At 46.9% G+C, this 15,038-nt stretch overlaps 1 protein-coding gene and 1 long non-coding RNA gene across 4 annotated transcripts in view; both read right to left on the bottom strand.

Annotated features, from left to right (window-relative positions):
* Window positions 1-83: 83 nt before the first annotated feature.
* On the bottom strand, window positions 84-2,929 carry LOC109502566. Its single transcript, XR_002161245.3, has 2 exons — window positions 516-2,929; window positions 84-393 (listed from the first exon to the last, which is right to left on the bottom strand). It is a non-coding gene; the product is annotated as an uncharacterized LOC109502566 (long non-coding RNA).
* Window positions 2,930-4,385: 1,456 nt separating this feature from the next.
* TTF2 (transcription termination factor 2) overlaps window positions 4,386-15,038 on the bottom strand; it is a 41,790-nt gene continuing 31,137 nt past the window's right edge. For 2 of the 3 annotated variants that reach the window (XM_006935022.5, XM_045033339.1), the window contains 7 exons: window positions 14,817-14,953; window positions 13,678-13,848; window positions 11,343-11,401; window positions 9,691-9,841; window positions 8,919-9,001; window positions 7,117-7,191; window positions 4,386-5,165 (listed from right to left, as the gene is read on the bottom strand). In XM_006935022.5, coding sequence (XP_006935084.3) covers window positions 5,021-5,165; window positions 7,117-7,191; window positions 8,919-9,001; window positions 9,691-9,841; window positions 11,343-11,401; window positions 13,678-13,848; window positions 14,817-14,953 — 821 coding nt within the window. In that variant the 3' untranslated portion in view covers window positions 4,386-5,020. The remainder of the gene's footprint in view (window positions 5,166-7,116; window positions 7,192-8,918; window positions 9,002-9,690; window positions 9,842-11,342; window positions 11,402-13,677; window positions 13,849-14,816; window positions 14,954-15,038) is intronic. The other variant, XM_045033338.1, reaches the window with a different exon arrangement.

Here is a 15,038-nt window from a genome sequence, read left to right as displayed (position 1 = left end):
GTCCCCTAGGGGCCAGGCCCTAGGGGCCATTTCCTTCTCCATCCTGACCGACGGACTCTTGTGGCACTTTGTGCTATCAGGGATCCTAATTTCATGTTTATTTCTGCAAACATTTTCTTCTAGGTTACATGCTTAGGAATTCCAAGTTCTCATTATCATTCTTTGTGCCTGCAGCTATGCTTTTTACATTCCTCCTGCCTTTTCTCAGCGCTAGATGCTAGATGGCAAATAGCAGTGCAATACCCCACTTTGCAAACCCAATTCTCTCAAGGCATCATGGTCAACATCAAGATTCCAGACAACCGCAGAGGTCATATGCAACACCGGTGACTCCATGATTGTCCTATTAGTAGGGAAGAATCTGGCTTCGCCTTTGAGCCTTGGTGCAGGCCACTTCATTGGGCAAGAGAGAGAATCAGAGAGTAAACAAGTCAGTGTTCGTGTATAGCAATTCTAAGTCACACACACGAAACTGCTAGGGAAAAGGGTCATATTCCACAAAGATATCATCCTACCTATTGCTGGTCATAACGACTGCATGGCAACAGGAGCTCTTGGTGGGATCTTCAGTCGTTGGTGGGATTTTTAAAGGGTTCAGGATTCCGTCCAGCCATGGCATGCGCAATGCCCCCTGTTAAGATCAACGCTGCTAAAGAGAAGTCAAACTGTAAAGCTCCCATGAAGTCACATCTGTCACGTAAGAAATACCTTGTAAGTTGGGTGCTCAGCAGTGTTGCCCTTTGGTGACAGACACTCACCATCTGGCTTTCAGCTGCACCCATGCTCCTGTTTTACTCTCACTCCCAGACCTGGTCCCACAGCGGTAACACTAGCACTTGTACGACACTTCCACGGTTTACAAAGCATTTAGTACATCGTTCTGTCCTTGCCCGAGTCCGGTAAGGTAGGCAGGCAGCCGTAAGAAGATAATCTGGCAGTAAGGGTGTCACATATGGAAGTCTGGTTGACACTGGCAGAACCCCAATTCGATCACTAGTATGGGATGCTGCCTGTTAGAGGGTGTAGAGACCCATCATGTCATGCCCAGGCCTTAAGAAACTGACTCACAGTGACTAAAATCAATGTGGACCTGAGAGACACCAGAATGCTACTTAACATTAATCACAAGAAGTTTCTACTCCAGGACTAGGATGTAAGAATGCGTGGTTTGGGGGGCACCCGGGGGGCTCAGTTTGTCAAGCATCCGACTTTGGCTCAGGCCACGGTCTCATGCTTCATGGGTTTGAGCCTTGGGTCAGGCTCAGTGCTGACAGTTCAGAGCCTGGAGCCTGCTTTGGGTTCTGTCGGTCTCTCTGCCCCTCCCCCACTTATGCTTTGTGTCTCTCAAAAAAAATATTAAAAAAAAAAAAAAGAATGCATGGTTTGGTATATTCCATCCCATTGAAGCAACATTCCAACTTTTTCTGTGTCTACTTCATGCCAATAGCATCTCACTAGTATAGGAATACTTACCCAGGACATAATTATATGGCTTTGCTAGCTTAGAATCACAAGAACACTACAGAAACTGGTTAAGGTATCAGACGGGATCTTACAGATTACATGTCAGCGGGCTCTGAATACCTGAAGATTGTATGTTATAATCCCTGCATCCATCTCCAAACTAAAGCAAAAATGCTTGGCCCTTGGGGCGCCTCAAACGTCTGACTCTTCATTTTGGCTCAGGTCACGATCTCATGGTTCGTGAGATCGAGCCCTGCGTCAGGATCTACACTGTCAGCCTGCTTGGGATTCTCTCTCCCTCCCTGTCTCTCTGCCCCTCTCCAGCTCATGCCTGTGCACACGCTCGCTCTCAAATGCGTGAATCGCAAAGCTAACAGTGCCTCTGTCCTAAACAGTGCTTGGAATGCATAGTGTTCCTCTAACAGGCCTCTCACTGACACGACTGCCTTCCATTTAGTCAGATGGGTTACAGCATATGTATCAGTTACTAAATTCCCAGGGGCGCATAATGAGATGTTAATCCATACACCTTACAGATGACAGAGCTGAAGCACCCAAGGAATCTGTAACTGGCCTAATATCAGACAATCAGCACAGAGAGGAGCGGGGCTCTATGCATTCTCGCTAGCCTGGGAGCCATTGTTACTGGGGACTGTATCTTTGCCTCGGTGTGTTGAACTTTTAACAAAACCTGCAAGAAAGGGCAATCTTACTTCCTTCATTTCCTGATCTCATCAGGGACCTCACTTTAGTTGCTGAGTTCTGAAAATAATACTCACCTTACAAACAGGGCAACCAAAGTGCAGAGAAGTTAATGATCTTGTACAAGGTTTATGCCCCCAGCTAAGACGAACCTGGAACTTGACTCAAGACTAAGTTCTACACCAGAACGCTTCCTACCAGGCCGTGCTGTTTTTGCCTTTGTAGGCTTTTAGTCCTTGTCCTCAGCACCCTTGCTTACTCAGGCTCGGGTGCCTTGGTCCATACTGTGGCTGGGTTAACAAAGGGCTTCATCTCCTAACTCTAATTTAAATGAGGGCAATAGCTCTATCTAGGACAACCACAACCCTTTCTAGCAGAAATTACCAGATGTGTTTTGGAAATGATTGCTAATGGGAAGAAGGAAACATGGACAGTCTCTCCAAGATTACTCACTGCTATATGAACAACCCCAAAATCTCAGTGGCTTAAAAAAATACTATTTTCTGATCCTGTGACAATCCAGTGTGGGTGAGCAGGGGTGAGGGGTGGGGCACACATGGGGAAGACTTTGTTCCATTGAGGAAGTGACACTTGATAGTCTGCTGAAAGGGTCCATGGGCCAGAAGTAGGTTAAGAATCCCTTGGGGTGCCTGGGTGGCTCAGTCGGTTGAGCGTCCGACTTCAGCTCAGGTCACGATCTCGCGGTCCGTGAGTTTGAGCCCCGCGTCAGGCTCTGGGCTGACGGCTCAGAGCCTGGAGCCTGCTTCCGATTCTGTCTCCCTCTCTCTCTGCCCCTCCCCCGTTCATGCTCTGTCTCTGTCTCAAAAATAAATAAATGTTAAAAAAAAAAAAATTAAAAAAAAGAATCCCTGACCTAGCGGCTTCTCTAGGACTCTGTAGGTGTCCATCAGTTCCTTGCATCTGGTGGGCCGATGAGGGAAGAAACAGCTTGATGACTCATTGAAGCTTGAGAGGGAGGTAAGAAATGACCCACATCCCTTCTCTCCTCATTCCATTGTCTAGAACTCAATAATACGGGCCCCTGTGACTGCAGTGAAGACTGGGAAATGTGGTCTCTCTGGGTGTCCGGGAAGAAGAGGCTGAGTGAGCACACAGCATTATCTTTGCTACAGTGTCAGGCACACATTTATCGGGTTAAACCAACCGTCATACAAATACTAAAGGATACGATGGCAGAAATACTAACACGATCTAATACTAAATGAGACTGTGATACGAAGTGCTCCAAATATTGTAAATCTGTAAAAATGCAAACACAGGCATACCTCGGATATTGCCGATTCGGTTCCAGACCGCCACAGTACAGCAAATATCACAGTAAAGTGAGTCAGACGAATTTCTTGGTTTCCCAGTGCATATAAAAATTATATTTACGCCATACTGTAGTCTGTTACATGTGCAACAGTATGTCTAAACAACATATATATTATATGTTAATTTAAAAATCTTTTATTGCTAAAAATGCTATCCTCTGAACTTTCAGCAAGTCGGTGGAGGGTCTTGCCTTGACATGGATCATGGTGTTGGCTGTGGCAACCTCTTAAGACAACAGTGAAATCTGTCGTAACTCACAAACAATTTGTCTGTAGCTTATGATGCAGTGTGACCGCATCTTACCCACCGTAGGACTTCTTTCAGACTTGGAGTCCATCCTCTCAAACCCTGCCGATTTATCAAGTAAGTTTCTGGACTATTCTAAATCCTGTATTGTCATTTCGACAGTCTGCACAGTATCCTTACCAGGAGCAGATTCTATCTCAAGAAACCACTGTCTTTGCTCATCCATCAGAAGCAGCTCCTCATCTGTTCAAGTTTGATCATGAGATCCCAGCCATGCAAATATAACGAAAGGCTGAAACACTGTTACCGAACTGTGACCCGGACAGGAAGCAAGCAAATGCTGTTGCCAAGAAATGCAGTATCCACAAGGCGCCATGAAGGGAGGTCTGCCCTGTACTGTAAAAAACGACACATAGCAGGGACGCCTGGGTGGCTCAGTCGGTTGAGCATCCGACTTCGGCTCAGGTCATGATCTCGTGGTCTGTGGGTTCGAGCCCCACATCGGGCTCTGTGCCGACAGCTCAGAGCCTGAAGCCTGCTTCGGGTTCTGTGTCTCCTTCTCTCTCTGCCCCTCCCCTGCTTGCACTTGCTCACTCTCTCTCTCAAAAATACATAAACATAAAAAAAAAAAAAAAAAAGACACATAGTCCATTTTATTTCACAAGTAGCACATGATATTACAGTGACAGGAAACAGTGGAACAGCACTAGGTGAAACGATACCAAATACTGAATGCTGTGATGATGCCCATAACAGACACCTGCTCACGTACGAGGCACCTCCTTGGTCTCACGCCTGGGAGGGAGAACTGTTTGGTGGAGACAGCTACAGAGGCATGGCCGCGGGGTCCACTCTCTGCTCCGCCCAGGGACATGTTAAAAGGAGCAGCCTCACTGGCGGGAGAGGGACAGATGGCACGAAGCTGGGACACTGGTCCCCCCTGAGCTGAGAAGAGAAAGGCAACTGACGGCGTTTTGAGCTTTTACTGAAGCTTTCCTACAACTGTCCTGGCGTTGTTTTCCAAAATTCTTGAACTCTCAGGCATTTTCTTTTTTCTGAAGTAGTTCATTAGTTTCTCTGTCACTCTTAAATAAGTCGATTGATTAACCTGACTGACTCACCAGTTAGTTAACATGGTAACTGAGGCTCGATGACGCCTCCTTCCAGGGAGGGCCTAGGGCCAAGGAGGGCTCGGAGGGTCACGTGTAGGTCGCTCTCCCAGATCCTAACACAAACCAACAGCAGCACTACCCTGAGCCCAGTAAACAGGAAGTTAGATGCCAAAAAGGACTTTGAGGTCAGCCAACGTGAGCTTCTTGACAGATTTTCCAGATCCTGATAGAACCTGTTTGGCCAAAGTTTTCTTTTTTTCTTGAAGGTGTAAGATCTTCTCTTCCACTGTTCCCTCACAAATAAACCTAAAAAAATAGATATGTAACAAACACCCAAAACAGCGTACTTAATAACACGTTCAAACTTCTACTCAAGGCTTTAGTTTTTAAGATTTCTTCCTTTAAGTCTTCTCAGGTTTAGTTAAAAACTCCACGCTTAGAAGACCCAAACAACCTTGACTAAGTATATGCCCATTTAAAATGATGTGACGTGGGGCGCCTGGGTGGCTCAGTCGGTTAAGCGTCCGACTTCGGCTCAGGTCACGATCTCACGGTCTGTGAGTTCGAGCCCCGCGTCGGGCTCTGTGCTGACAGCTCAGAGCCTGGAGCCTGCTTCAGATTCTGTGTCTCCCTCTCTCTCTGACCCTCCCCCGTTCATGTTCTGTCTCTCTCTGTCTCAAAAATAAACATTTAAAAAAAAAAAATTTAAAAAAAAATAAATAAATAAAATAAAAAAAATAAAATAAAATGATGTGACGTAAATTATTTTGCGTTTCTTTCTGAAGCTGAGGCAACTGAAAAAATGCCAAAATAAGCCAAAGATATCTCCATCCAAAACTGTAGAGATCAGCTTCCACCCAAAAAGCTCAATCTTGATCAAGTCAGAAGGCCTTAAAGCTTATCAAATTTCTGCTAAGTGTATGTGTGCTGGTGTGGGTGCAGTGTCTCATTTCTTGACTAATTCACACCTAACACAGGTTGTACAACCTGAAGAAATGCCACTGTTGTCATTCACTCGTTCGACACGCACTGATTCGGCATTTACAACATGCCAGGTGTGTAGGAATGGAGGGATGTGTATCTTGTGCTCTCAAAGAGCACACAAAGAAGAGAGACCTGAAAATAAACACAAGGCAGCTGGAAAGTGCTACAGAAATGTGTCCAGTGTGCAGAAAGAGTAGAACATGGTGTGTCGGAGAAAGAGCAGGCTGTCCAGTCTGGCCAGGGCAAAAGTCAAAAGGACTCCGCCATGTTGTACCGCAATGGCAAAAGCTCAAGAGGACGGCAGGGACCACTTCGTGAGCGGCTTTGCGTGTCACGCTAAGAAATTTAGATTTGGAAGAGGGTAGTGGCAGTGCGGAGGGAAAGGAAGGGATGGTTATAACAGACATTTAGAAAATAAAATTAATGGACTTGGTATGTGAAGAGAAAAAAGGGAGGAACATAGTCTGTGGCTCCAGAATTGGATATTCACAAAGACAAGGAATTCAGAAGCATCAAGAGACATGAGGCTACGGTATCCCATTTCCGTCTGCGACACTCTGAGTGCCTGGAACACGTCACAGTACTTGCTACACAGTGAGTGCTCAACGGGTATTAGTTTTGGGAGTTATAAATGAGACGAAAGCACGAGCGAATGAGTAGGTGCACACTCAGACTCAGACATTTAGCACGGATTTGGGTATCTAGGTCTGATGTGTCGGAGAGCCTGGGAATGAGGACACAGACTGTGGGCTCCCTGGAGTAGACAGGATTATCGATGGAGGTGCATACAGGGTGAAGAGAGAGCTAACGACAGGGAAGGCAGCATGTCGCTGTGTATGGCAGATTGTGGAATTCACTGATGGCCCTGACACGCACACATATACCTGGTACAGCACACAAGAATTTTTTGGCGTTATTTTTGCAAACAAGATTTTTTGGGATATTATTCTTTTAAGAACTCTTACGTTCTTTTCCACATGTCTGAAAGTATGTCAAAATAAAAGTTAAAAGCAAGAACTAAATAAATAAAGGGTGGGGAGGAGGATGCTCTCCCTAGCCTAATATGCAATCTTGCAGGGACCAACCCCAAGGGTACCCCCATATTGCTTGTGTTCCCTTCCGGACTGTGGGTACCAGGGAGGCCGTGCCTCACGGGCATCGTTAGTCAGGCGCTCACCAAATACTTTACGTCCTATGCAAACACCCCCCAAGAAAGACTTTCACAAAAGTAAAGCTTGGGAAGGGGCCCAGGTCCCGGGAGGCCTTGACTTACTTGTGCACGACAACGTCTTTCTGCTGCCCTACTCGGTAAATTCGGTCACAAGCCTGGTCTTCGAGTGATGGATTCCTGTTAGAAAAGAGGCAAAGCTCAGAGGTGCTGTCGCCCTGGGCTGGATGGGCAAGTGCCCTGGGGAGAGCCAGCCTGCGGCTGCTTCCGGAGAGTTCCGGAGCTACAGACGGTGATCACATTTTCAAAGGGTTGAGAAAAGCCCATAGAGAAGAACAAAGGACAGAGACTTATGTAGCCCGCGAAGCCTCAAACAGTTACCATCGGGCCTAAAATATCTGCAGAGCAAGCTTGCAAATCCCTTGTCCTATGCTACGCTGGCCTCAGAAAGATTAGCTTCGAATATCTTCTCGCCCTCGAATGAGCAGCTCGGGTCAGTGTGCCGACAGAAACCCCACACCACCATCAGCTGACAACAGTTAAGTGACACAGGGGACGCCAGTGCTCAATTTCGATCGCTAACTAGCTGGAACCTCAACTTCAGATTGCTACCCGGAAACACGAGGGCTGCCTCATGATCTTGGACACCGTTGTTAACTTTCATATCCTAAGATTCAACTAAGGGAACTTAATTTCTTGTCTTCTTTATAGATTCTCACTATCAACTTCAAGCTAGTTTCTCATCTTTCCTCTTTGAAATCTTGGACAAGATTTCTCCATTTCAAAACACAGCCATGTATGTATTTACGTACGTACTCGAGATTTTATTTTTAGCGGCCCCTGGGTGGCTCAGTCGGCTAGGGGTCTGACTCTTGATTTTGGCTCAGGTCACGATCCCAGAATCATGGGATCAAGCCCTGCGTGGGGCTCCGTGCTCAGCATGGGGCCTGCTTAGGATTCTTTCTCGCTCTTTCTCAGCCCCTCTCCCTCACTTGCTCTCACTCTCTACAATAAAAAAAAAAAAAAAAAAAAAAATTTAATACATTTTATTTTTAAGTACTCTCCACACCCACTGTGGGGTTTGAACTCATGACCCTGAGATCAAGAGTCGCACACTCCACCGACTGAGCCAGCCAGGCGCCCCCAGAAATCAGCATTTAACTCCCACTCTGCTTTCCTCCCTCACATGTATCAGGGAGTCCCAAATAAGACCAAAACACATTCTCCCAGAAGATGATAACAGGTTGGCCTGTTTGCGCCAATCTGGGCCGCCTGGAGAATCAGACAAAAGCCCTATTTGGCATAATTGGAAAACCCCAAACTGAGACTAATTATGACATCTTCCTCCTACCAACACACAAACTCATTTATCTTATGTCTAGGAAATTTGCTGTTATGCTCTCAATGTTGATGCTACGTGCAAAACCAATGGCCTTGTGTTAAGTGTATTCCTAACATAATTAGAAAATTCCTTTTCCTTTTGCAGTAAAGCTGCTCCTTCTTTTTCAGGGTTGAAATTTCCTTGGACGTCAACAAATGTGTGTGAAATATGGTATTCTGAGGAGGTAAAACTGAGTGAGATAGCTCTTAGCCCTGAGAAAAAGCCCTCTTCCCAGTTTCCATGGAAACAGATGTCAGATTAACAATAAAGCCAATGCTATTTTAAGTAGTCATTTGAAGCCTTGCTTGCTCAGGAATTCAGGCCCATCAGCAGTCCTACACCCTGTTTAGCCCTGTACCTGTACACACCCATGCAGCGGAGGCATCTCCAGAATGCAAAAAGAGCATTCTCAACATAGGAAGTCAGGCCCCAACGCCCCTGTAGCCCCTAGATCCTAGATCCCTGTAGCCCTAGATCCCAGCAGTGCTACGCTGCTGACGATGCAAGGAGAATCCAGAATCATTACCAGTGCATATCCAGCAGAAAAAGATGGTTTCCTCCAATCAGGTTTAGGCCAACACCTCCAGCCGAGAGAGAGATTAGCATAACCTTCAAAAGAAAGCACAGCATTCCCTTTATATGGATTTGGCCTCCTACTACAGCTGTCCCTCTGTCTCAGGTTCAAGCCCAAGATCAATCCCTACCAAATTTCCTTCTGCTGGCCCAAAACTGTGAGATGTTATCTCCCATGCCTCACCTTTAAGAAAACTCACTTCGTATTTTTTTTGTGGGTCAACCTCAAAACACAAGGCATGCATGCCTGCCAAAATACACAAATACTACAGTTGAGAGCACTGGGGCGGCTGGCACAGCGGACTTTCTATTAACCAGATTCCGTCCATTCCCTGGGTCTCTGCACCCCGACGCCTGCCGCTGTGAATGCTCCTGCCCCTCAGTCCACCAAAGTTTTCCGTGTTCTTGCTGTTACTTCGCTTCTCCCCACACTCCCTCTCGTCAAACCCCCACCTAACCTTCAAGGCCTGCCTCCTCCACAAAGATTCACTCGGTCCAACCAGTTCTGCTCTTCCTCTGCTTCTACAGCCCTCATATTTTATTCTCTTTAAAGGATTTGCACACTTTGATACGTACGCCAATAAATGCCTCCTAAATTAACAGCATGTGGAGGGAGCAAGGCAATGAATGTTTTGATAGCTGAGCTGCTACACCGGAATGCTCTCTGTATATAACTGAGAATAATTTGCTCTCGACTACAGAGCTCTGATGTGACCAGCTCGTACCTGAGGGGCCCTGGAGCTGTTAAATGCCTCCACCAGGTCCATCCTCTGTTTGGGGCTGACAGAGCCATCGATGGTGGCGTAAGTCAGGCCGTGCCTCTTCAGGTGCAAGGCTACCACGTGCAGCATGCTGGTCCACTGGGAGACGATGACGCTGGAAGCAAGCGGAGAACAAAACATCAGCCCCAGGCAGAGAGGAAACAAATTCATCTGCAGGGCCTTCACGTCCCGTTACTCTTAAGAGTCAGTCATCAAATGTGGACGAGGAAAGGCCTTCTGCTCCCTGGGGGGCAAAGGCACACGCTCAGGTCACATTGTAAGGTTATAATGCTGCTGGCTGTTTCCAGATCCAGGGTGTAATGTATCTCAAGCTAAAGGAGGTCAGAATAAAGTGGCGGTTAAGGACTGCAGCCTCCTAGCATTTGGGGGCCTAGTGCTCACCCCGAGATCTGTGGTCCTGCAGGAAAGGAATACAGGCCACCCTCCCTTTGCCAGCCACAACAACAAGATGCTGGGACATCTCTAGTCCCACCCGCCAGCCTCCATGCTACATGTCTGTATCTATAACTACATCTATCTATAAATCTCTATCTCTATCTCTTTTTTAGAGGAAGAGAATTGTAAGCAGGTTCCACACGCAGCAAAAGACCGACGTGGAGCTCGATCTCACAACCCTGAGATCATGACCTCAGCTATCCAGGCACCCCATAGTTTTAAGTTTTTAAATCAAATCAGTCCATATACACAAATGCAGGTTTGTAACACACAGGTAAGGATAACAAATAACAAATGGGTCCATGCACCCAACTCAGGAAAATTCCCAGCACCGTGGGGCTCCCTGATCCACGCCTCACCCCTGCCTTTCACATCTGTTACTCCCTTATTTTTCTTGAGATGTTTTCTTACCTTTTGAAAAGCAATTTAAAAAATATTTGTTTTTAAGAGAGAGCGTGTGTGAGCGAGCAAGCACAAGTTGGGGGGGGGGGGGGGCGGGGCACAAGAGAGGGAGGGAGACGCAGAATCTGAGGCAGGCTCCAGGCTGACAGCACAGAGCCTGACACGGGGCATGAACCCACAAACTGCAAGATCATGACCTAAGCCGAAGTTGGACACTCAAGCAACCGACTGAGCCACCCAGGGCCCCAGCTTTTCTACCTCTTTAAAAAAAAAATGTTTATTTATGTACTTTGAGAGAGAGAGAGTGAGAGAGAGCACGCACGCGTGTGAACAGGGAAAGGGGAGAAAGAGAAAGAGAGGGAGAGAGAGGGAGAGGATCCCAAGCAGGCTCCACACTGTCAGCGCAGAGCCTGATGTAGGGCTTGATCCCATGAACCATGAGATCATGACCTGAGTCAAAATCCAGAGTCAGATGCTTAACTGCCAGGGCCACCCAGACTCCCCCTATGGTTTTCTACTTTTAAATACTTCTCCAGGTGCTTAACTTACTCTGATCCTCTAGGGATTTCCTTCTGAATCAATGCCACAAATATGTAAACTAGAAATCATAGAGAATTTGTGCTCTAACTTCAGTGCTTTCTCCAGAGGATGATTTAAGGTCCTTGATTTATAAAAAGCTAACACTTAGAACTATCAGCAATGTCAAAGTTTCCTGATTAATTACAAACAACACTTGGATAACAAAAGAACACATTTACCTCTTTTGGGACCCTCCATTTCCTCGGATTGCCTCCAATTCCACCAACAGAGATGAAATCTGGGAAACGTTATTTAACACATGTAAGTTGCAGCAAATTCGCTTTTTTCCATCATCCCTCCCCTGAACTACTGAACTGGCCTCTCTGCCTCTGGTCGTACCCCACTCTAGGCCATTCTCCTCTCTGCAGCCAGGGGGCTCTTTCTAAAATGCTGGTTTGTCACTTTCCTCCCCTGAAGGCCTGCTCCACAGGTTGTTGAAGAAGAGGACCCGTCCAATCTGAGCAACACCTGTTAAGCTTCCGAAGAAGCTCTCTGGGTATTTCTCACCCCCCTCAGAGCACATGTGAGTCCACATGGGCTCAGCTGGTAAGAACACGAGCGCGACTTGGGAGAGCCGCTGGGTTCACTCTTCCCGACTGCTAATGCGAATGACCTTTTGAAAGCCTGGAGGGCTGGAGTGCATCCCCAGGATGGTGGAGGAGGAAGAAAACCGGACCAGGAATCAGGAGACGAAGACAGCTCTTACTGTGCCGTCACGCAGCTGTACCCCTTTGGGACTCCTGGTGAAGGGCTCAGACTCGTCATTAGCAGCTGACTCAGACGGACCCTGCGGTGCCCTCAGGGCTCTGTCCCATGCTGCTATTGTTAAAGAGGTCACCTCTAGACACCCCCACTCGCGAGGCTGCTTTCCTATCTGAACAAACACGCTGGGCAGGACCTGGGGCGCAGGACTGGACCATTGTGAATTCGTGGGGAGCAAAAAAAGCAGGCATATGAAACCCCTCGTGTCTTGGAGACTCGGGGCTGTGGAAAGTGCTCGGACTGCCACACAAACAAGCTGGCGAGAGGTCTCCCGAGAAAACTGTAGTGGGAGGGCCGGAGTCATGGTCCACGAGCTGGGGTCAAGTTCCAGCAACACTCCGCAGGAGTTTAGGTGTGTTCTACCCAAACTCCCTGCTCCACGTGAAGCCTGAAGTGGCTTGAACCACTCTTAATGGGCTTGCACAAAGAAGTCTTGTGAATATATATCACCCGAGTATTAGATGAGGAGCACAGGCTATGAGGACTCTAAGTTCTAAGCCAAGAGCTCACTCTGAAGGTGCGAGGACATGAAGTTCGTCCACATACGGTGTTCTTCTTATGTTTTCTCCCACTTGCTGGTGGTCAAGACCTCAGTAAATACTTTCAAAATTTAATTAAAATTAGTTCTTGGGGCGCCTGGGTGCCTCAGTCAGTTAAGTGTTTGACTTCGGCTCAGGTCATGATCTCACAGTTTGTGAGTTCGAGTCCCACATCGGGCTCTGTGCTGATGGCTCGGAGCCTGGAGCCTGCTTCGGATTCTGTGTCTCTTCCTCTCTCTCTGCCCCTTCCCTGCTCATGCTCTGTCTTTCTCTGTCTCTCAATAATAAATAAACGTTAAAAAAAATTGTCTTTTAATTTTTAAAATTAAAAAAAAATTTTTTTTAATTTTTTTTAAATAGTTCTTAAGTAACACCATTCCCTTGGCAGTGACCTCATTTCTAGTTTTATATATATGTGTGTGTGTATATATATATATATATATATATATATTTTAAGTTATATATATATATATTTTAAGTTATATATATATATGTATGTGTATACATACATACATACATAATACATACATGCATATATATAAAAGTATTATTATTTTTAAAGCCTTGGAAAAGAGGCCGAGGCTGGGAATGGCAGCTTCGACAGCAGCCGCGAGGGAGACTCGCTCCACTCTCGGGGTGCACAGCCTCATGGCGGATGCCCCAAGCTAGCCAGCAGAAAGGCAGGACTCAGGTTACAGCACACCTCAGCCTCCCTCTACCGGAATGCTTCAGCCTTAGGAAGCTTTCATGAAAAAGGAACAAAAACGATTAACCAAGATAGAAGGCTATTTAGGAAATAACACTCACAAGACAGATGCCTTTCAGCAAGCCCAAGCAACTGGCGCTCAGATGGATTACAGCAGTCTCCAGGGTCAACCCTTTGTGGTTGTCCCTTAAAGCTTTCCCGAAACAAACTGTTGGCTCGCTTAGGCCCCGCCACTGGCGTAAACCTGAGAGGCAGCCTTCCCACGATCCATGACTGAAAATCTGCCTTGCTGCTGCAGCTGGCCCAGGTCACCCTCTGAAAGCCTAGTTTTACTCGTGAAATAGAGTCAGAATTTAAGACTGGAGGCGGAGCCGCGCTAGCTAAAATCTAACAGTTCTACCCCTGAAATGCAAGAGCTGTACGTGTGTGGACCAACGTGCCCCTCGCACACACGAACCTGCGCGAGGAATCCCAGTTTCTCTACCAGAACAGAGGTGACCAAAGTACCTTGCTGCTTGCTCTTGTGTTCTCAAAGATCTCCGCCTTGAAACATTCACCATTAAGGGAAATGATGGGAGAAGGCTCCGCGTCACAGAGTTCGGACAACGTCAAGGCACTGAGCTGCTCTTCCAGAGAAAGGACCAGGCCCTCGCTTTTCAGTTCTGCCGGGTCCAGGGCCTGAGAAGAATACAGGACACGGGAACTGGTGGTGCATAGTCGAGGCAGCGAGACAGGTTATTTGCCAAGGCAATGATGACCATCTAACATTTCACACAGCCAACTGTCTTCTAATTCATCATCAGTGTCTCCTCAGAGAAACCCTGCTCAGAATGCAGTCTGGCAAGTTTGTTCACCAGATTAAACGTAAATCAAATGATGGCACTTCTCAGAGAAATGCCAGATTCCACGACCATTCTCTTTTCCCCAGCGGAAGCAGTACAGTTAATTAAGCTGTTGTCATCAAAACACATTACTACAGCTCCTCAGAAAGAATGACACTCATCTTAATTATGGACGTGCCTCTATCAGATGTGAGGGCCACTTTTCCAATTATATAAATACTCGAGTTTTCACAACTAGCCTTAAAAGCCCCAATACCACCAGAAGGCAGAAAAGACTAGTAGCTAAATTGGCTTTATGGCATCCTCAAATACCAAAGTATTCATGGATGGTTTTCACAAAATGACATTTTCCATTCTAAAATAAAGTTCATTTACAAAAAGAACAGTAAAAGCTGTCTCACGGGGCGCCTGGGTGGCTCAGTCAGTTAAGCGCCTGACTCTTGATTTGGGCTCAGGTTGTGATCTCTGGGTTCATGAGTTTGAGCCCCGCGCCATGCGCGGCACTGACAGTGCAGAGCCTGCTTGGGGTGTTCTCTCTCTCTGCCCCTCCCCTGTTTGTGCTGTCAAAATAAATAAACTTAAAAAAAAAAAACAACAACAACAAAAAACCTGTTCTCAATACTAGGGGAATTATCTCAAAATTGGTGAAAAGTAAAATAAGTAAGACTTCTCTTTTCTGCCCCACCAAAACCCAGAAGCACCCCAAAATGCCATTTCCCTTGATCCAGCAGCTGGACCCCGGCACAGAAGAAATGGACTTCTCTGGCAGCCACTCTGGAGATGCACGCAAAGGGCTTTTCTTACCGACGTCAGCAGAGAAAGGTGACAGCAACATTGGCGGAGTCTCAGCAGCTGTGTCAACAGTACGTGGGGAGTGCCAGACCGCTGTGAGTCCACGGCCGCAGAGGCTCCAGGCCCGCCGGACCCAAACTCCCGAGCCACTTCCACAAAGGAAAACAAACCACAAGAAACAGTGCAGGATTTAAAGCACAAATATGGGGAGGAATCGCCAACTCACGGAGGCCA

The sequence above is a fragment of the Felis catus genome, chromosome C1 (assembly GCF_018350175.1).
Source record: "Felis catus isolate Fca126 chromosome C1, F.catus_Fca126_mat1.0, whole genome shotgun sequence".
Classification (NCBI taxonomy): Eukaryota; Metazoa; Chordata; class Mammalia; order Carnivora; family Felidae; genus Felis; species Felis catus.
Note: the sequence above shows the minus strand (reverse complement) of the source record. Positions and strands in the feature narration are given on the sequence as shown.